This window comes from Ambystoma mexicanum, chromosome 11 (assembly GCF_040938575.1).
Source record: "Ambystoma mexicanum isolate Mex_15411 chromosome 11, UKY_AmexF1_1, whole genome shotgun sequence".
Taxonomy (NCBI): domain Eukaryota; kingdom Metazoa; phylum Chordata; class Amphibia; order Caudata; family Ambystomatidae; genus Ambystoma; species Ambystoma mexicanum.
The window spans coordinates 1,385,157,368-1,385,179,809 of record NC_090934.1 but is presented as its reverse complement, the minus strand read 5'-3'; the positions used below and the strand labels follow the sequence as shown (position 1 = coordinate 1,385,179,809).

The 22,442-nt window shown below is 44.0% G+C and overlaps 1 protein-coding gene across 5 annotated transcripts in view; it reads left to right on the top strand.

Moving 5' to 3' along the window:
* Positions 1 to 22,442, top strand: part of BNC1 (basonuclin zinc finger protein 1) — a 143,422-nt gene that overhangs the window by 68,536 nt on the left and 52,444 nt on the right. For 3 of the 5 annotated variants that reach the window (XM_069624991.1, XM_069624989.1, XM_069624990.1), the window contains one exon: positions 9,334 to 9,472. The exons of 1 other annotated variant lie outside the window; for it this stretch is intronic. In XM_069624991.1, coding sequence (XP_069481092.1) covers positions 9,416 to 9,472 — 57 coding nt within the window. In that variant the 5' untranslated portion in view covers positions 9,334 to 9,415. Of the gene's footprint in view, positions 1 to 9,333; positions 9,484 to 22,442 lie in introns of all 5 variants that reach the window. One more of the 5 variants, XM_069624993.1, reaches the window with a different exon arrangement.

Below are 22,442 nucleotides of genomic sequence, written 5' to 3'. Positions count from 1 at the left end.
CTCAAACTCGATTCACACCCGGTGAACAAATCTAAATCACAATAAATGGAAATGGCAATATGTCGAGAAATGAAAATAATGAAATACAAGAAACAGAGAACCCAAACAAGAACACAAACTGGAAATGGCTGGCTGGTGTGTTGGGAGGCAAATCGAACTAATGCCAACAAGGACCTTCTGGTCCTACCACAAACTTTCTATCTTGGAACACAAGAGGCTTCGTACATTTATTCAACGGCACCAAAAACTGGAGTGATGATGTAACTGCCATCTGCCTGCAAGAAACATGGATGGCAAGTTGCTCTTTATCAGACGCTTTTGAGCTTGCAATAAATCCTGCCATAACACGAACCAAGGGTCGCCCCTCTGCTGGGCTCCTGACCATGATCAGAAAAAATTCTGGCTGGAAACTAGAAAAATCAGTACATTTTTCTCCGTTCATACAGTATTCGGTGATTGCTGCAGGAAATGAGAATAATAACATCACAAATCAAATTCACATTATCAATATGTATTGGCACCACAAAAACGCAGGAACACATAAATTCATAAATATGGTGTGCGAGATAATCGATGAAATAAACAGTGTTCACCAAAGTCCGAATATCATCTGTTGTGGTGATCTCAACCTAGACTGTGTGAATGAGTCAAAGCTCATTGGACCTAAAAATCCAGCATAAAAACTAGCAAATAAATGGTGTACTGATCTCGAGGAAAGAAATGTCACTATGCTAAACGGAAACATCATGGGTGATATTCCCCCAGAGAAAACTTGGAGAAGTATGAATCAGACTTCCACCATAGATTACTTCTTCATATCGGACAGTCTACAACAATGAGCAATGTCACTGAAAATCACAGCTGACCCGAACAGTGACCACAGCCAACTAAAACTATTGCTAAAGATGGCAAACACTAAACCTCAACAGTGGCTCAACCAAGTTACCGTTGAACCTAATAGATCTCGACTAAGAATAAAACCCCAAGAAGTCAAGATCCTCACAGACTCTTATGAGAAGCATGCGCTTAACGCAATAGAAACGAGAGTTGAATACAACTGCCTTCTAGAGCAATTTATGGCTGTGGATAACGGAATGAGAAGACCATCCTTTCATCCGAAACACCACTTTGACAAACAAGTACTCGAAAGAAAACAACAACTTCGAAAAGAACTGTGGCAACATAGAAACCTCAAAGCTGAACAACAAAAGCAGGCGAACAAAATCAGCAAACATAAATATAAAAACTGGCAAATCTCACACAAAGCAATTATGCTCCAAAATGACAGCGAATCAATGCTCGCTAGTCTCAATAATAAAAACTCTCCCGAGTTCTGGAAATTAATAAACCGCATTGATTGTAAGCAAGATGCAATTCAACTAAGCATGGTGTGTGAAAAGGACTGGATCAAGCACTATAATATAGTGTATGAGAAAAAAAGCAACACCATTGACACGCCGCTGCCTCAGCTTACAAAATGGGACCTTCACTTCGATAGAGAAGACATCCTACTGAGCATCCAACGAAGCTCCACTTCAAGGGCACCAGGACCGGACGGTCTAGCGAACTTTATACTTCAACAAAACCCTGAAGTGTGGGCCAGTTTTCTATCGAAATTGATTGCTGTAATTGCCAAAGAAGGAAAAGTACCAACCAGCTGGAAAACTGTGATTGTCATCCCAATCTTTAAAAAAGGCAACAGAGCCAAACCAAAAAACTACAGACCAATTGCCTTATTGGATGTGTTGGGAAAAATATTTGCAACCCAACTACAAAAACAACTCTTCAAATGGATTCAAGACTCAAACCACTTGGATTGCTGACAAGCAGGCTTTGTCAAGGGTGTAGGCTGTGGCCCGAATCTCCTTCTGTTGAATATTCTCAAGATAGATGCAATAAAAAGAAACAAAACGATCTATCTTGCATTTGTGGACCTGCTGTCACAATCATTTGACAGTACAGTACTGACAGAGAACTACTTTGGAAGAAAATGTATGATTGGAAATGCCCAAACAGCTTACTCCTAGCGATAGAAGCATTGCACACCAACACAGAGATCAAAATAAGGCTGGACAAAAGAGGCGCTCTTTCAGCTCCAATAAAAACATATCGAGGAGTAAAACAAGGGTGCCCACCCGCCTCGATTATCTTCAATTTATTCATCTCAGACCTGTGTGATGCATACAAAAATGCAAATATTTTCTCTCCAAAAGTTAATGGTCAAGAGATACATTGGTTATTGTATGCTGACGACCTTGTTCTTCTGGACCTGACTCCTATAGGCCTACAACGAAAACTTGGGATTCTTGCCCAATATATCCAACTAAATGGCCTAAACGTAAACACGCAAAAATCAGAAATCCTAATCCTGCAAGATCTACAAAAGAGCAAAGAACCTGCTGCGAAAAAAAGATTCACGTGGAAATTGGGTGAAGGTACAATAGAACTAAAAAAACAATCAATGTACCTAGGCATGCTGCTGAGTTCTAGCATCAATGACGCCCCATGGGTGGAAAAAGTCAAGGCCAAATGCAAACAACTGACAGCGCAAGCATGCATCCTGAACACGAAATAGGGAAAACACTCCTTAAAACCTGTCTTAACCTTCTACAAGATGAAAGTCATCCCGGCATTAATCCATGGAGCTGACTGTGCCTTGGGATGTCCTGCGGAAGTGTGGGCCTCCCTGGAACATTCATTTTGGTCCAAGGTTTTGTGCTTACCTCCTGGCGTACCAACTGCCTGCATAAGATCTGAGCTTAGTCTCCTATATATCAATGGAAGGATCACATGGAACACGTTAAATGAGTTTCGTAAAGCATCCACAGAAAAGCCGATCCCACAATATTACATCTTAAAAGACCGAACCAAAGAACATGGAGACAATGTACTCACATTGTGGGTCCAGCGTTGCGAAAAAACTCTGACATAGGAGCGGACAAAAGTCTACTACTAGAAAATCCAAATAAGGTCAAATCATTGCTCTGGATCCAGGATTGGATCGACACTGGAGACACGTGCAGAAAACCTAGAATAATGAAGCTGATGCCAAATGGAGAGAGAAAATTGAACGAGACTCAGTCTTATCTTCTCAAATTCCCAGACAAAAAACGTAGAGCGATCTTTATGAAAAATCGTCTCAATCAATTTCCCACCCGAGAAAATTTGATCATACGGGATGCTGTTGGCCAAAGCACCTTAACATGTCGACTTTGTGGAGAAGACAATGAAACTTTAAAACATCTAACGTTATCATGCTCCGATTTGACCCATGAACGTACAAAGCACTTCGGAAGGTTTAATTTAGCAAAACCGTCTCTGACAGTTGAAGATTGGTGGAGACAACTCTCTCAAGACTCGAATCGTAGTCTAACAATTGAACTAACCTTCTTCTTAGAACTAATGGTGGACACATTAATAAAGGCAGAAGCAAACTTAGAACCCAAACATCAAAAACTACTAAAGGTGGCTGGATAAAGTAACATTTGCAGAAACAATTTGCCACCTCTGCCGGTTGGGAAAAATCCATTTTGCACCCTTCCTGAAGGCCTATATGTTAGACATTTGTACGTTAAAAGATGCCTTAATGTTCGTTTCTGCCTTTTTGTCCTTCATCTCTCTGCTTAATTCTGTATCCTTTTTTTAAAGGTTTGTAACAATCCAATAAAAATAAAAAATAAAAGAAAATGTATGGCAGGGGAGTGAATCCGGTATAGCAGCTACAACATAAAGAGAACCAAGAAGGGTCTGAGACCCAACCCCACTCCCCAAGGGAGAATGACACCAGGTCTCATGCAAAATCCCAATAGTGAACTGTTAAGAAAACCTAAGAAAGACCTGGGGAAGGGAGACATTCCCTCAGGAGTGGTGTATTGAAAAGTAAGCCTGAGAAGGGCCAGGGGAAGGGAGACAATCCCCCTAGTGCTGCGAACTGCATAATATAGCCTGATAGAGACCAAGGGAAGGGACCCACCCCTGGCAGTGTGGAATATATTGCACAGCCTGAAGAGGTTTAGGGGGAGGGAGAGGAGTCATCCTCTAACATTTGTGAACATAAGGTACTTTATTTACACTGTGCATGGGCAGAGAAGACCTGCAAGAAAACCTCAAACTTTTGAGTTGACCTTTTTTGTGAAGAACATTTATTTTCATCCCCTGGAGATGAACATCGATCAACCGTCCAGAAGAAAGGAGCTTTTCTTCTGGACCAGGAATATCACCACATTCCTTAATATAGAGTGTAAGAGTCGGAAATCGGTTTTGACACAGGGCAGTTGACTATTTCCTTTAGGCAGACATCCTGACTGAATCCTTAGTATTTCGTTGAGGTAGGGAAAATACTCCCAGTAATAGGGTCAGGAAGGGTTTGTTCCTTATTTTCTCACGAATTGAAGTCTTTAGCAACAATCATGCACCTGTGTGTCAGTCTCCTCCTTCTGCACCCTTACAGTGGTTTACGTTTTATTTTGTAGTGTGATGAACTTTGTTTAGACTGAGCGTTGGCATTCCCAATGTTTGCATATAAAAATGTCCCTTTTGTTCGTACCCTTGGGTTTGTTAGATACATCTTGACCAATAGACAGTTTGTGTGATCACATTTATTCAAATGGGCAATCTGTACTTCACGCACAAATTATATAAAACTGTAGACGAATCAACTACACAAATACATTATCAGCATGTCTTTGATATACTCATTTAATTGTCAACTTTCTTCAGTCAATCTCTGCAATTTACACTTTTTATTTAGTAAAATCAAAGCATTTCTATGATCAAGGAAGGCACTAGCACGGTTGGATATATATTGCTAACCAGCTATTAGAGTGCTGTAATATGGAGTCTGCTAAATCAATGTTGCAATGTTTAGTTACAATTTGTGTTTTTAAATTTATTTTCTGATTTCATGATGTAACGACCACCCCCAAAATGAATGGGTGTTAAGGTTACACTCTCCTTTACATGCGCATTTCATGAATCCTAAGATTTTTTATGTGAAAACCTTGATTTCCCCTTTCAATCCCTTTTTTCCCCCTAATGCTTTGTCATCTAAAGAAAACGTTCAAAGTCTCCCACCGCTGCCTTAGCATATTTGCAAGCACTTCCGTGCATGCTGTGTGTTAAAATGGATGAACAAAATCCGCCCTCGGTTGGATTTTGGAAGGTCAACATAGAATGGTGATGGTGAACAGACAATGAGATCTAGACAAACTCAATCAAGATAGGATAGCAGAGCAGCAAGGATTAGTCTTAGGAAGGTTGTGAGAGTGGTCTAGGGCTACAATGAGCCTGCACAGAACACTGCCACTAATTGAGATTAGACGGTTAAGTACAAAAATAAACAAGTATTTATTAGTCCTTTAAAATACACTCTCAGCAAGTAAAACCGCTAGGCAAATATTATTAGGCACTTACTATAGAATAGATATTTACATTCACCCTTAGGAGAAGAAAGAAAGCATATTATTCAATAACCACCATAAAGCTTGTAAGTACTCAGATGTATGAAATTCAGTAAAAGATACTTTGGAATAACCATAGACCACTTTCTCAAACACATGTCCAGCCATTGGATGGCTTGGGACTTGTGCCCTAAAGTAATCAGTTCCACAGTTCTAATTAATTTTCAGGTAGGTTTAGAGATTGGCCGATGCAGTGGTTATGACACAAAAGTCAAGTTCAGGTAAGTAAACTCACTCAATCCTAGACACTTGGATAGGTCTTGTAAGGAATCCTTGACCAGGCCTCCACCGACCAAAGTCAGGAAAGAGTAATTTAGGGACAGGACCTTATGCCCATGTAACACTATGGAGAACTGGGTGGAAGGAAAGGTATGTTTATTTACCCCCCAGACTCCGATTTCTCCAGAGACCACTGCTGATGTTCCGGCATAAGTTGGGGACACGCTTTTCTGTGCTTGATCCTGTCAAGGGAGGCTCTGGGGACACGGGTGCATACTTCACTTTTGGATGCAGAATTTAGTTTGTCACTGCTTGAATCTCGGTTCCAGTCATTTCCCAGCTTGAGAGCCAAACAAAGAAAAGATGAAGACTTCTGAATAGCAGGCGACCTTGGTGCACCTATACAATGCAAGAAAGACTCATTGCAATGGGAGTCACCACGATCTGGCGGAGAAAGGCGATCTTCAAGGGACAAAGAAAGGATCCGATCCTGCATGGCTTCCGTTGATGCAAGAAGGCTGAAAATGAAGGAGCAGGCATCTTGTAGTACAAGTTGAAGATACTCCAAGTTCTAAGGATGATCTCAATGGCTGCAGTGAAAAGCCCAGGAGAGAGCTGGTCAGTTCACTGGTTGGTCCAGGGACACTTCTGAAGGCTCAGAAGGCACAGATCCTCAAGCAGGTATCGAGAGTGGTTGTTTCCACCAGTCCAGGGGTTGAAGCACCAATGAGGGTCTTCTTGAGATCAGGCAGAGGTGAAGTGCTTCTGCGGGCGTCACTGGCGTTGGTGCTGATAAGATGCAGAGTGTTGTCCTCAGGTCATGAGTGGGTTGCTCTTTTTGACTCCAACGATCATCTGAAGAATGGCTGCAGGAGTCCTCCTTTTATTCAAGATCTGGACTAGAAGCTTACCTAGGTCCACTAATGGTAAGGATCTAGACCATTCAAACTAGCAGTGGCTATCCAACCATGGAAAGCCACTTGACACATCTGCCCAGCAGTAGACATTCAGGCACCAAGATATGTGGTGGGACGAGACAGTCCCAGCACCAGCACCCATATCCGGGCTCTCACACAAACCACATCATTGCCTGGAAAGCAACAGAAAGGGCTTCTCTCATATGACCTTTCTAGACCTGAGAGGGGAGGAAGAAGGCCAAACAACAATATAGCCTAAGGACAGGTAGAAACCTCCTGGCATGGTCATTTTAAGGTGCACCTTAAGTAGCTGTTTGTGGTAAATGCAAAAGTGTACAAGTAAACCATTTAAAACACGGTAGAAAAAGATCTGCTGCCGCCAGCTCATCCTAGGCACATTGTAAATGTAATCAAAATGCCACTAAAATAAATAGTAATAAGGACAGAAAGTAACCTAACCGCACTTCACTTTAGGGTGATGTGTGCAATTATAATAATACAAAAAATTCAACAAGAGAACCATAGTGTCTCAGTACTGATAGTCTTATGGATGATCAGTTTCCCCCATATGAGTGAGCAAAAAAGACAAGTAAATGTGACGATTTGTGGGCTCTTGTCACTTCTCCGTAGAGGGGGAGCCATTCCCTGTAAGGCTATGGAGGTGAGCCTGCTATGCAACATTCCCCGTATGGGTGGCAGAAAGCGGGACCCCAAAGAGAGAGACTCCCCTCATGGGGACAAGGACTCTGTTCTATGATGGAAAACCCTAACCCTCTTGCCCTTGAGACTACAAAACCTATAACGTTTGCTGAGAAACGGTCTGAAAGCACTACTATATATTATTGCAATACTCCTTCCTTCGAAAGTATTGATACCTCCAAGATCATGAAGACTAAAATGGACATACAGTCTGATTCCAAGTCAACTTCCGAGAGTACTCTGAAGAAGAGAATTGACTGAGTTATACAATATACTCCTTTGTCAAGTACAGAAGGTACTGGGAAGAGGTGGCCACGAGGAGGCATAAAGAATACACAATGGACACAAAGGACAATGACACCCCAATGGGGAGGAACCAGCTGTATGACATAAAAATGGAGAAAGTATTCAATGAGAGGCGAAGTAGTCGTGAAGCCTGGCAGACCCGGGAAGTGCAAACCTGGAAATAAGAAGCTATGCCAGAGATGCAAACCTCCAGTCGGGAGGATCCCGACAGCAAGTTGCAGGATTCCTTTGCAGGCCGACGCTGAGCAGGCCTGACTGGAAGCTGGGAACTGACTGAAAGGTGGCGTGACATGGAGGGGGTGGACTGAGCGGTCCATTAATTGCACAGACACCGCAGGACCAGAGACCCTGCAGAGCAAAAACACTGCAGGGAGGAGCGGAAAGAGAAGGAGAAATTTCAGTGGGAACGCAGCAACCGAACACCCCAGGAAGAACCTGTGACGTGGCCCCAGTGGAGAAGGGGTAACAGGAGTCATAGAAGACCCGGTGGGAGATTGGGGAAGGCTGCTGCCTATAAAGAAGGCATCAGAAGTAATCTCCCTCATCTCAGTAGTTGTGTCAAGAGTATTGAATGGAAAGAAAGCCTCAGGAGTAATCTCCCTCGTCTTCAGAGTTGCAATTAAAGTATCAAATGAGAAGATTACATCACAAGTGATCTTCCTCGTCTGTTGTTGCATCAAAAAGACTGAAAGAGAAGAACATATCGGGAGTACTCTCCAGCAACACACTATCTTCCAGAGGGACATTCAGGCTAGAGAGTGTCAGAGTGTTAGAAGGGATCAAGGATGATATGGGAACAGTTGCCCTTGTTTTCACCAATAAGAAGAGGGGAAAGAAACTGTGCATTGGAAACAAAATGCGTGTTTGACCTTTAAACAAGCCCTAAGAGAAGCCTGGGAAGAAGTGTAAAGGTTGGTAAAAACTGTTGCATGAAGTTATCCAAAGATAGCCGAAGGCTGAACCAGATGAAACAGGAGAAATTAGTAATGATCCTGATTTCCCACCAACATCGTTGAATCAAAAACTAAGGCAAAAGGTTACCAAACAGCAGCCTGGCGGCTGACTAAGTTGACCAGGAGGAGATGGCAGTTCTTGAACTGTTGGACCAGGAGAAGGGAGTCATTTTTCTGGTATTCTCTATATGTTCAGAAGTTGAAGTGTTATCAAACACAAATAGAGACGCGCGCATAGGGCTGATCCCACTGAACCAGAAGAAGGGAGTCATTCTCCTGGAGCTATGTATGTTGGTGTCATTTGTTAGTGGTAGAGCTAGAGATGGTTATTTTGGACAGAGGACGGACACTTTGTTTGACAACCACCCTGACAACAAGCACCCAAGATATCCTTTAGTTGGGTAGGGAAAACCTTTTAGGGATAGGGAAAGATGGGCCTTTTTTATATTTATTTAAGTAAAGATTGTTGTGAACATGCCACCCCTTTGTCCGACTCCTTACTCCAGCGTGCCACAGGAAGTAAAGCAGAAAAGCTCACATACTATCATCTATCCTTTCCGTTTTTCAAATGTCTCCAACCCTCAAGACAAGTATTTTCATTACAATTACAGTTTAACTATATTTGATTGCACTTTCTGCAACACAAGTAGAATATGTTGGGACTGTGTCATTCAACATTTAGTATAATAATATGAACTTGAGGGAACATATTCAAATAGAATAAAATAAAATATATTTCAAGTCTGCCCTAATCTTGATCTTGTTTTTATGTCAAAAAAGGTGGTGAAAGAGTGGCCACGATGAGCATTCAGATGCATGGAGAGAAAGCAGACACGCGCATCAGTGTTCCCACAAAACAAAGATGGCCTCAGTGGAAGAATCCCCCTTTTCCTCAAATCATCATACGATGGACATCCAAGTAAGATCTGAGTGAGCATCTCAAATGTCCACTGCAATTTATCTACATTAACCCTTTCTGTCAAACTGTAGCGCCTAGATAAAAACCCATTTTCCAATTCTGTTTGAATTTGATGCAGACATTCTTGTTGAAGGCTCTTCATTTATATCTAAGTATACAAACTACTTCTGTGTATCAATGGTTTGGAAGATGCAAGTTTTATAACTTAAACAGAAATCCCAGGGACATGGCTACGTTTCCCAAAACTGCTTTCACGTTAAAGATTACAGGAGCCATCCCTATTCTGAGTGCTTTGTACTACAATGGTACAAAGTTATTGCTGCCATTCCCTTTTTCTACTTCATGCAGACAACACATTTCTATCTTTCGAGTTTAGAGGGCATATAGCGATAAAACAGGATGAGACTTCAATCGCTGAATTCAAGCTTGCTCCACCGGATTGAGAACTGTTTTGCCATAACATTACCATTTTACACTTCTGCATTCTTGTCTCACCAGACCATGTATGTGTTTCTTGCCAAGGAGAGCCCACATTTGCAAAAGTAACATCCTAGATGATCATTCAGCAATCAGTACAACAGGAAAAAGGCCCCTAACACTATGGAGGAGCTTGGACATTCGAGCCTTGATATAATTGAATTATAATATTGCTATTGATTGTTTGCATATTTCCTTTCTGCTGAAGGAAATCCTTATTGGCAGAATCTTCGCAAATCTTCCTTCTCAAGGAGTAATAGCTAGGGAACACCGCCACCCCATGTCTTGAAATTTGCATATGAAAAACAGAATGTCTAAATACCAATAGAAATTTGTTTGGATGAAAAAATACTGTGGAGAACTCTAGGAAATCTTACAACATAACCACAAAGTATGATTCCAACACTATCTTTATTTAGGTCACAATAGACCGGTTTGAGGGTTCAAGCTTGATAAATGGCTAACAGGTCTAAAGGAAACTCTACAAGTAAAGATAAGAATGTGACGGGATGGGTTAAACTAAATGATGATTCATTAGTGTTGCTGAAGTTCCCCTAATGTGAAACATTGATGTCCGATAGGGTTTATGGTCAATCCGTCGAAAAAAAAGCATCTACATTCCAAACCATCTAATGCAAAGCATCATCTGCCAAAGCATCAACAGGCTATCTTTAACATGTAAAAGTGCATTTCCATCTAAACCAGTTCATGGAAAATACAAATTGACTGGTTTCAATGGAAATGCACTTTTACATGTAAACAATAGCATTTCAATGTTTTTTTTGTAACTTTAAAACGTTGCATGGAGCTGTCCAGTGCTGAAATTTCGGCACTGACCCGCTCCTTGTAACGTTTTTAAGTTTTTATGTATACTGAGGGGGTTCTCCGCCACCCCCCTAACCCAAACCCTATCCCTAATGTAATCCTTAATCTAACCCTAGCCCCAACCCTAAACCCAAACCCTAACCTAACCCTTAATCGAACCGTAGCCCCAACCCAAACCCTAATCTAACCCTTAATCTAACACTAGCCCCAACCCTAACCCTAAATATAACCCTAACCCTAATCTAACCCTTGCCCCAACCCTAACCCCTAATCCTAATCCAATATAACACACTTCGATGGATCCATCCAATTGTAGACAACGAAATGGTCATTCAATGGAATGGCATTTCGATGCTTATAATTCGATGGATTGGTGTTAAATGCAATAGCATTAAACGGATTGACCAGATACCGTCCAATAGCTATTCTAATATGTCTTTGCCCCTCCAGCGACACCATGTACTACAAATTAATGTCTAAACGGGGTGGCCAACAGAAATGTCTCAATCCTAATCTTAACAAGTCTTCAGCCTTTTGTCTACTATATGCTGCTGCAGTGTACAAATGGGTATTTCCCAATTTGTTGTTGTCAGGGGACCAGTTTCAATGTTGGAAGATTGCATACAATGTGAGACAACAGATGGAAACTGGTTATCTCTCCCTTATAACCACATCACTGGTTTGGACTGACTTGTTTCAATACTGTGTTTATATTTCGACACTGTATTCAACCATGCACTTTTTTCTGTATATCACAATTTATTCAAATGTATTCAGTTTTTACTAAAACAACATTAAAACAGTATTTATATCAAATATTGAGCACACATATACTTTCATATAACCATGAGGTTATATTACTGTGGGTTTAGTATAGCATGTGACTTGATTTTCCTTCGACACATACAGTATTTTTAAACTGTCAAACAATGCAATGCTTCCTTTTTTTAATTTTACAGTGAAGCACTTCTCAATGACGTTTACCAATGTTGAAATTTTACTAGAACACCAGAAAAAACCTCTCTATTCAGGCCTTGGGAAATCGACACATGTTTCGGCTGCTGTGTCTTATGACGTTACCCCTAACGTTTTTGACTGTTGTTGATGAGCCTTCTTCAGTACCGTATAGTCTGTGTTAAACGACTTAATCTACGCACCCCTTTGGTGTTTTGCATGCAGACACTTCAATATAAACCTAACTTTTTTTTTAAACCACTGATCAACTAAAACATAAGTGCTGGTGCTCATTTATTGATGTTATTCGCGGTATGTCAGACACTGACCTTAATTTCAGTGTTTGTTTATATGGGCACCATCTCTAGACATATTTCTTCTGCCTGAAGGTGGCAGAGATTTCTTTTCTTTTGTGCTTTCTAATGAGAAGAATTGTTGTGTCCGAGGTCAATATCACATTGCAAGTATTCTCCATATTGACCTGTTGACCATAGCTTAGCTTTTTACTAACCTTATCTTGTCAGAGTCTCTTCTGTCAATTAAAAACCTTGTGTTTCAGTAAGTTTCTTCATTGTTTGTTTCTCTAAAAAAGAAAAAAAACGGAATGTCCTAAGTTTTTAAAGTTCCGGTTCTAAAAACCACATTCTCATTATTTTCAGCACTGTACTAGTTTCAGAAGGATGTTTTTATATCCTTTCAATGCTTGAAACACTGTGCCTGGTGATGCCAAATCATGCTGTGCTCCAAATTATGTGTGGATGTTCTTAGCGGAGAACGGAAGGTGGATGATATTATTTCCGTTGTGCTAGCCAAGTTTTAAATTTGAAGACATAACGGCCTATGTCAGACAATAGATCCTCTAGCATTTCAATTCCTTGTTTATTTAGGTGTGTCTTATACATAAACCTGAAACGAGCGTAGCGTTTGTGCAAATAAAGATTTTATGGCATCTGCCGCCACGGCTTACAAATGATCTTCGAGCACTTGAAAAACTCACCTATTTTGTCCCGCACGCCTTCTCTCTACTACACTCAGGATCGTGAGTCGCTTACTGTGACATTGCCGGAGAAGCCGTGTCTCTCATACACTTCATGTCTTCTGTAGCGAGGCTCCCAGCCACGTGCCATCTTGGTATGGGAAATCATAGTAGATTTTTCAGTGTACTAACTTACGGCGTAATCTACCAAATGCATTCTGATAGTAAGAAAGAAGTAATTCACTTATTCAAACTTACTACCACCTGGTTTTGGTTGTTCTTTTCTAGATGCATCCATTCCAAAATGTTGAGTGTTTTATGTTCAACATAATTGCAATGCTTGCACCACCGTAGCTGATTGTCTATTAACACCACTAAATATGTATACACTGAGACTTGATCAACCCCAGTGTTGTTTAAACTCCATTTATATTTGTTTTTCCTTTTGTTTATTGGAGTTACAAACCATGACCTGTTTTATTGGTTTATTCTTCAAACATTCTCTGTGGCATAATTACCTTATGCCTCTAACTGAATTTGAAGGCCGTGCAGAGTATAGTCAATTATTAAAAGATCATCTGTGTAATCCAGCCAACCAATTCTCAAACCTCTCATTTTAACTGAGCACGCAGAGGAAGGTGACAACACACTGTTTAGGTCTGCCAAGTACAAATTAAACAGAGTGGGCACCAAAATGCAACCTTGTTTGACCCCACCCCTTATTCAGTTAACTTTCTGCGACCATCTATCTGAATTTGTACTCTGGTTTCTGAATATAACTGAATTATCATGGCTAGGAGACCCCGTGGAATATTCCAGGCTGCAAGCTTTCTCCACAACCGATTCATAAGGATTGTATCGAAAGCCGTGCTGAAGTCAACAAAAACTCCATAGACCAGTAGATTTCTTATTCTCCAGAAATATTCAATCAGGGAAACTAATTCCAATATGTTATGAGTAGTGACTGTCTTTGTCCTAAATCCTGTCTGATTGGCTGGCAAGATGTTATTAGCTTCTTCCCAAACTCTTAGTTCATCCAGTAGCCTCGCAAATCATTTTGCTCCGATGTCTAGCAAAGCTTGAAGACGATAGTTGCCAGGGTCGGTTCAGCATCCTTTCTTGTGTATTGGAAGGATATTACTATCTTTCCAGGATGCTGGGACAGCCCCACCTCACCAATATAAGCCAACAGGCTGTGGAATGCTTTGGCCCATAAATGTGGATGCTTCTTAATCAAATGTTGCAACTACCAACCAGACCGGCCTCACATGAGTTCTTCAAATTCCTTATTAAATTCTCAATGTAAAAACACCCTTATGGTACATTCCCACCAAGCCTCTTTATCACTTGAATGTTGTCCTCCTCAATCTCGCCACCTAGGCCCTCACCAATGTATTTGATCCATTCACTCTCATCCACATTAATGGGGCGTGCCTGTTTTGATTGACCATTGATAATCTCCCAAATACCCCTAAAATCTTTGTTCACATCTCTTTCCACCAGCTGTTTCCACCGTTTTATTGGAATTTCATTACGATATTTCCTAAGTCATTTCCTAAAATAATTTTTTAAAAGCTTAATCTTTTCAGATGATTTGGTATTTACTGGAGTTCTAACTGCCTTCACAAGTAACCCGCTTATATCACGGGGAAGCTGACTCTTCGACAGTTGTATTTTCAAATCAAAGTTTCCACCTCGTCTCCCAACATTCATGTATTTTTCAAACCAAGAATTATACTTTCTTTGTCCTAAGAGGTTCTCACAATTTTTAGACACCATCAGTTCTCATTTTTTTAATGAACCCCATTTGATCTTTATATTGACAAGATAACAAACTGTCCATGAATTCCCAAAATTCAAACAATGCCATGTCAGCCCTTAGGAATGCCCAGTTACGCCTTACAGGTCATAATCAGCCTCCTCAACGTGAACCTCCATTAATACACAGAGGCACATGATCTCTCTCTTGCCTACACATCACTGACCTATCTTTTTTTATCGAACCCTGGGCAGCTTGATTGGCGAATATGAAATCAATAGTTGATGAGTTTCTACTCCACACCATCATAAAGGCCTTCTTCTTATCACTTGGCACTATCCATTCAACATAAATAGCCCATTGGGATATACAATTTCAGCCAATGCGACTCTTTTGACATTAAACTTATTTAAATCAATGTGTGCTGAAGATTTATCCTCCCTGAACTAATCTACCCTCCTAGGGATTTTAGCAGTAAAGTCTCCAGCCCGCAAAATCAGCGTTGATTCAGACCCTCCAAACAACAGCTTATTGATCAAATGCCCAATATGATTTTTAAATCTTATACTTGGAGGGTCATATAGATTCACAAGAAACACCTCTTTGGAGCCTATTGGACCCATATGAATCATTACAGCCAAAACCGCCTTCCATTGGGACCCTTAGTGGCGAGGACCTGTCAGTTTGATCTACCATCAAACTCTATCTTTTCTATTGCCGAGGTTACTTGTAACATATACATTTGGAATAGATCAATTCTGTCCACCAGTGCCCACCTCATCCAAGTAGTGCAAGGAACCCTTTGTATTCCAACTATATAAGATGGCTATATCATCAGGGTCCTCTGCGGAAGTGGACTTGAAATGCTTTGGGAAGCCATTGCAGCTAGAATTTGTACCCATTGATACTGAATCCCTTTAGAGGGTAGTATTAATTGTTCTCCATATCTTGCCACTTGTATCCGTTGGTAATCCTCCCTACGAGCACCAAAATAACTATTCATTTTTTCCAGATTTGTCACTAGATATTTGCTCCATAGAGCAAAAGTATCCTCTTTTGAAAATGTCTTCCTCATATTTTAAGACTTATTCCAAAATCGCTTCAGAATTAAACAAAACATTAGTTGTTAGCTGGGAAACGTCTTCTAGCTGGTCCACTATTTTAATATCCTCAGAGTTAATCACTCTAATTGGCACCACACTGTCAAAAATCTTTAAGATCGCGTTCCTATTGAAAGAGTGATGTCTATTCGTAATAGACGGTACCTTCAGATGTAACACTTTCCAATCTTCCATTCATGTTTGTTTGCTGTGAAGGGGTAAATAGCTGCACCCACTGCAGAGCCTTGGCAATAGCTTTTTTCATTTTCCATATTAAATGTGGTCTGGGTTATAACATCCCTTTTTTAAACGTCCGATTTCTTTCCTCAGCCATGGTAAATATACCCCCTATATCTAACAGAACTTCATCCTGCATCGCGGCATTACCCTGCCGCTTTCTTTCTTTCCGTTCAATTCTTGTTACCTCTGCCATTTTATCAGTCTTTTTCAACATGTCCTGTCTGAGAAAGGACCTGGTATTACAGTCCAATGTACCACCACCTACTTGGGATCTATCCAACATATCATCAGATGGATGATCAACTATACTAACGGACACATCTGCCACACACTCCTTCCCAGTGGCAGAGTTACATTGCTGATTTCCTTTTTACCTTTCTTGGTCTTTCTATTGCACAATTCCACTGTTTGAATTAACCCATAATTTAACGCTAATTCCTCTTCCGCTAGACATACTATATCACAGTTAATTACAGATGTCTTCCTCTCTTCCACTATTTTGGGTCGACTATACATCACTGCTTGATGAGTCGTCTGCCTCGTATGCTTAACAGCTCTATTCTTATGTATGTCACCCATCTGCTTGGAGGGTACATTTTGAACTAACAATTCCTTTATTACCACTCCACAACTTTCTGACTTCGCCCCCCACCATAGTGTCAATTCTATCACTGCCAATTTCCCCTAGGAAAGAAAAAACTCCCTCTAACGCAGGGGTCAAGTCCTAAAAATGTAAGTGGGGGGACTCATCAACAAAAGCAATGGGATGTGACGTCCTCAAAAATGAGCATGTCAAGGTCAAATATGCACATTTCATTAAATTGGCTTGTCACAACCACCCAAATTGCACAGCACGAATGGCATTTGCCTTTCATAAAATCAACACACACACAAAACTAAGTGAGGATATGCTCTTCTAATAGTGTTTTTGAAAACGTTAAAAGGTGTGCATGTTTTGAATTCCATGATCCAATACAAATGTTTTCCCTGGGACTTGCAGTACCGAAATGGTACATTTCACCTTTAGTTGTTTGACGTTTTTCATAAGGTTGTATAGTGCAGTCAAGTGTCTGGCCTGCAAACCTGACAACTGCGTTTCGATCCCTGAGGTCGGTTTTAATTCATACATTAAAATAGGACATTCAATGTTTCTCATTTTAGCTGGGAGGGAGTGAGTCCACCCTCTGAAAAAAATGGGTGGACTCCGTCCCCCAGCGTGTACACTCGACTTGAGCCCTGCTCTAAGGCCTTCAATGCATTAACATTTCCATTTAGAACATCTGTGTCAGTGTATTCCTCTTTAAGCACTGTTAACATTGTTGTATTCTCCCCATTTCTTTATAATTTATTATCATAGTTTGAGCCTCCATTTCTTGCTCAATATTGTCATATTTCTCTAACAAAATGTTTAAACAATTTTCCAATATGGAGAACATGGACTTGGATGACCGGCTGTGTGTACTGTGTAAACTCTGGTTTTCACTCGAATGACTAGAATGTAAATTCGTGCCCGTTTATACAGCATTACATGACTCATCCAACAGTTCAGAATCAGTGCTAGGGGGGTGCATTGCTAAGCCCCCAGGACATGAACAGTATTATGCATATTTATCAATTATAATCACTTGAGAGTTACCACTGGCTGACAAATCAGCTCTCTCATTGTGCAACATACCACCCACATTTCTTAAACAACCCTTCCCGCCCCCTCGATACAGCCAACCTATTAACTGTCAGTTTAGCCAAGCCATTTGTTGGGGAGCAAAAGAGTCTGGTTGTTACAGTCCTTAAGCTGGCGTCACACTTAGCAGCACCGACATCTACGGCCTCCAGACTAAGGGAAGTGCAGACTTCTTCGATAAGTTTAGAACACAGGCAACCAAGTGAGGCTGATAGCTCAGACGCTAGATCGAATTCAGTCATACCATCTATAGAGCCTGGCAGCCCCTCCTTTTTATAGAAAAAATAAACCGAGTGATCGTGAGAAACCTGACGATGTTATCTCATCTACTCCCCGGGATCTTCCATTCAGGCCGTATGGGAAGGGCCATCGCTTTCGGATCCTGACCATGAGGTTGGACAAGTGTGGGAGGATCACCTGAGTGGAGGGTCACGGGGGATTGGGAAGAGAATACCCCAAGGCGAGACTTGGAATTCCCCCTACCCCCATTTGCCATCAGAAACCCCTTCCTCAGCTTACATGGGATATTTGCAATCCCATTCAATCACCCCCTCCCCATTTCCGACAAATATTTGGAAGAAGAAGAGGCAACCGAGAGCAGTGAGGATTACCTGCACGAAACACCTAGAGAAACAAATGGTAGACTGTCACCTACTACCTTTAGGTTTAGGTTATCTCATTAATAGGGGCAGGCAGGGTCATGCATTTCACACGGACTACGCACACTTGACTCCACTTGACACTGGTTTTAACTATAAAAGGTGTGGTTTTGCACAATCAAGGGAGCGAACTGTGTATCCGTAAAGGAGCCAAAGAGCAGGCAGCTGAAGGGAGATGAGCCTGGAGGATCCAGAGGAGAGCGGCGTGCCGAGACGCTGGCCCAGTGCTTGTGAGAGACTGGAGCATGGCTAAGGAGCCGTGTCTCCGGGGAGCAAGATTGAGGCAGCCCATGTCCTGCTGGGGGTGTGTGGAGAAGTACTCATTCCCTTGGGACGTGTGCCGGTCCCAAGAGGGTTTGAGGGGAAGGTGATGAGACCCTTATCTCGATCCCATATGCCCTGAGAGGACCGCTCGCCAGTGCACGCTACCCGGTGAGTTTCAAGCCTGAAAGTGAGAGAAACTTGGGAACATTTAGGTAGCTGGAGCGCGAAGGGAGAAAGACAGAGTTTGCAAGTGGCACGAAGCAGAAAACAAGATATTTAACGCAAAGTAAAGGGAAAGAAAAATGAAGGCGCTGAGAGAGCGGAAAGGAAGGAAAAGGCTTAAAAGGAAATGAGAAGGGTGCGAGTGACCCGAAAGTGAAGGAAATGTGCAAGTGAGCACCAGAAAGCGAAACAAGTGTTCAAGAGGAACGGAAAGGACAAGGACAGGTGCAAGGGTGCACGAAAGCAAATAAATTAATGTGCAATGGACACAGTGAAGAGAAAGTGAACCCAAAGAAAGGGTGCCAGGGGCACGGCAAGCCAAGAGGAGAGAAAGACAAAGAAGGTGCAAGTGTGCACTGCAAACTGGAAGATAACAAAGGGGTGCAGCAAGCAATTGGAAGAGGAAAGGTTAGAAGCAAGCAAGTACAGGAAATACAGAGAGGGGCCAAATATCAGAGTAGTCGTACTTAGGAGGAGCCAAGAACCTAGCGTTTTCGAGAGCCTCTGATATTACCCCATGAGAAGGTTGTGTGTGAAAGGAACTGTAAATAAGAGAAAGGCACATCTTGACAAGTTGAATTTTGTGTTTGGAACAGAACTTGTTTGAAACTGAAGGAGCATGAGCTAAGAGGACTAACAAAGGTGAACTCTTATTTGGTGGAAAAAGGAGGCATACGCTTGGGGAAGGGAACCCTGAGAAGCCTAAGAACTTTGTGGAGAAGTGCTAATGAACTTCTTTTTTATTGTGCTGAACTTTGCTGATACTAACCAAGCCACACCTGGTGAGAAGACCACCTGAAACCAGCCTTGGTTTATATTTCTTTTTTGAATCACTATTTTCTCTTTAAAGAGACTTCCTCCCACATTTTATCAGAGAGTGAGGGCAAGCATAGGTTTAGACACAGACGGATTTTGGTTTTGGACTTTCAGACATCGACGGCCTTAGACCTATCAGTTGAGGGAATCATCCGTTTCTCCAGCATGGGGTCTGGAATGGATTCACATGCTCATGAATATTCCCCGTCGTCAGGCTGGGAATCCTCGGTAAAGAAAAAACCAGTATCAGTTTCGTTTCTGATCTGTCTTTCGTAGTAATAACCAATCACTGGTCTCTGCGTCATACTGACCACAGCCAATGACTGCCCTCTACCTAAGCACCGCCTCTGGCAGCCATCTTCAGATTTTTACCGCACGTTCATGTGTTGGGATCCTCGTGCTATTGCTCTCGAGCGTTAGTGCTTTTTTTCGCGCTTTTTCACAAAAAAAAAAACTTCGATTCTTTCGGTCAAAAGAGCCTCAAGCTCCACCGATCCTACATCCGATCAACGGGGACCCGTGTCGGATTCATCTGTGCCCCTCAAGGGTGAAGATTTCGTCGAGCTACGCTTCGGAGGACTCCAGAAGCTTCTCAGGCCCGGTCTCGGAGATGGCCCAGGAGAAGGGAAGCTCGACGCCCGGAAAGCTGTTCAGGGTCTGCCCTGGATGCCAGCTGCAGAACGTCTTCAAGGAGGACGAACACTCTTTCTGCCTTTACTGCCTTCATGAGGACAAGACGCACGTGGAGAAGGACTGTGCGTTTTGCGGCAACATGTCGGAACGGACCATGAAGGACCGCCATCAACGTCTCGCCAACTGGCTGGAGGGTAAGAGCCCGTCTGGCGAGAAGAAGAAGAAATCCGAGCGGTCTTCTAAGACCTTTGAGGGCGCCCCGGCGACGGGGGCCCAACATAAGGCCAAGCACCGCGAGTCCGCTGGCACCGGGAGCGCCGAACGGTCGGGCTCTACGGGCGCCAGGCAGGGCGCACCCTCCCCGGCACCATCAACCACGAGCCAACGCTCTGGGTCGGGTAAGAGGAAGGCCGAGCACCCGGCGAAGCTCCTGGAGAGGCCCCGGTCGAGCTCTAAGGCAGAGGAGGAGCGTGGCAGTGCCCCCTCCCTCAAGGATAAGGCGGTGAGCGCACCTAAGGTGGTGAAGGCCTTGATCCATCCGACCAAGCCCTCTATCGAAACGGTCGCGGCGGCCCTGGCTCAGCCTGTGGTGGCTACACCAGTGGTGGCGACCTCAGGGCCCAGAATCTCCCTGCCTCCGCGGAGGGAGTCTTCCTTTGTGCCCATCGATAGGACCCCCGTGAAACCCTCCATGGGGAAGAAGAAGGGGGGGCAGGGCGTCGTCGTAGATTCGGCCTCAACCTCAGAAGAGGAGCTGATCGAGGTCTTAAGCCACGGCCTAGGCGTGGAAGAAGGCCAGCCCGCCGGAATGGACCCCGACGCAGGTGACGACGACGACATCGTCGAGGATACCGACGGGGCCCCTGCTCGCCCGTCGGATTCCCCTCTGCCAGCGCCGCAAGACAACTCGGCGGCCATTTTGTTGGCCATACAGTCCTTATGCTCCGAGATAAGGACGAGGCTACCGTTACCGACGGAGGAACCTCTCCCGTCGGGGGATCCAGAACCGGGACCTTCTGGTGTTCCCCCTACCAAAAAAAGAAGGATCCATCCACCACCTCCTTTTCAACCGTCGCGCCCCGTCCAGCCCTCCTCCCCGTCCACCCGAGGGGATGATACGGGGACTGACACGGCAGCGACGGGTACGGACGACGAGGCATACGACGAGGATTTTCCGTCGTCGCCTCCCACCAGGGCTTCTCCGCCCGACGAGATCGGATCTTTCCACTCCATGATCTCCAGGGCTTCCGAGCTTTTCCAACTCTGCCCTGAGGAGAAGAAAAAGGAAGGCTTCCTTTATCAGCGGCGCGAGGCCAAGAGGAAGACGGTCCTCGCAGTGCCTCTGTTGGACGACATTTGGGATGAGGGCCTTTCCCTCCTCAAGAACCCTTCCACGACGCCAGCTAGAAGAGACCGGTACGAGAAAAAGTACCGGGTCCCGGACACGGCCCCCCTATGCCTCCGGGCGCAGCCTACCCCGGACTCCGTCGTCTCCGCGGCAGCCAGGAAGAAAGCGGGGGGGGGGTGCGGCCTCCACATCGACTTCCCCGCCGGACGGCGAGGGAAAGAAACTGGATGCTATGGGACGTAGAGTCATCTCGTCGGCAGCGACGACGATTAAAGCGACCAACGCCTTGGCTATCGTGGCCCGCTACGACAGGGAGCTCTGGTACAAGATAGCTCCCCTGCTGGATTTTCTGCCGGACGACAAGAGGGCGGAGGCCCTTGAGATCCTGCAGGAAGGTGAGGTGGCGTCGGACCACGCCATCACCGTGGCGACGGACATCGCCGACACTGGGTTCCGCCAGCTGGGCAACGGCGTTTGCCTTCGACGTCGTGGATGGCTCAAAGCTACAGACTTTCGGCAGGACGTCCAGACCAGAGTCCTGGACATGCCCTTCGACGGGAACAACCTGTTTGGGAAGACAGTGGACGATTCCCTTCAGGCCATCAAGGCGGATACTGAGACGGCCAGGGCCCTTGGAGTCCTGCAGCAACGACGTACGCCCTTTCGGAGCGGCGGAGGCAAGGGCGCCTCCAAAGGTTCCGGCGGCGGTTTCGCTTCCTACCGTCAAGCGGCCCGCTCGTCGTCGCAAGAGGCCTACAGAGGACGAAGCAAGTCTAGCGGACCCCGCCGTCGTCGCCAAGGAGGTCAAGGCGGCAAGGCCGCGTCCAAGCAGGATTGAACCGGCCGTGGGGTCGGGCCCCCACCGAAGCACCCCGGTGGGAGGCCGGCTGGCGGGCTTCGTCAGCGTGTGGGAGTCCATCTCCACCGACCGTTGGGTGCTGGACGCCCTGGCCCGGGGCCACGCGCTCGAGTTTCAAAGAAGGTGCCCGGGCGTCCCCCCCGTGGCCAGGAAAGAA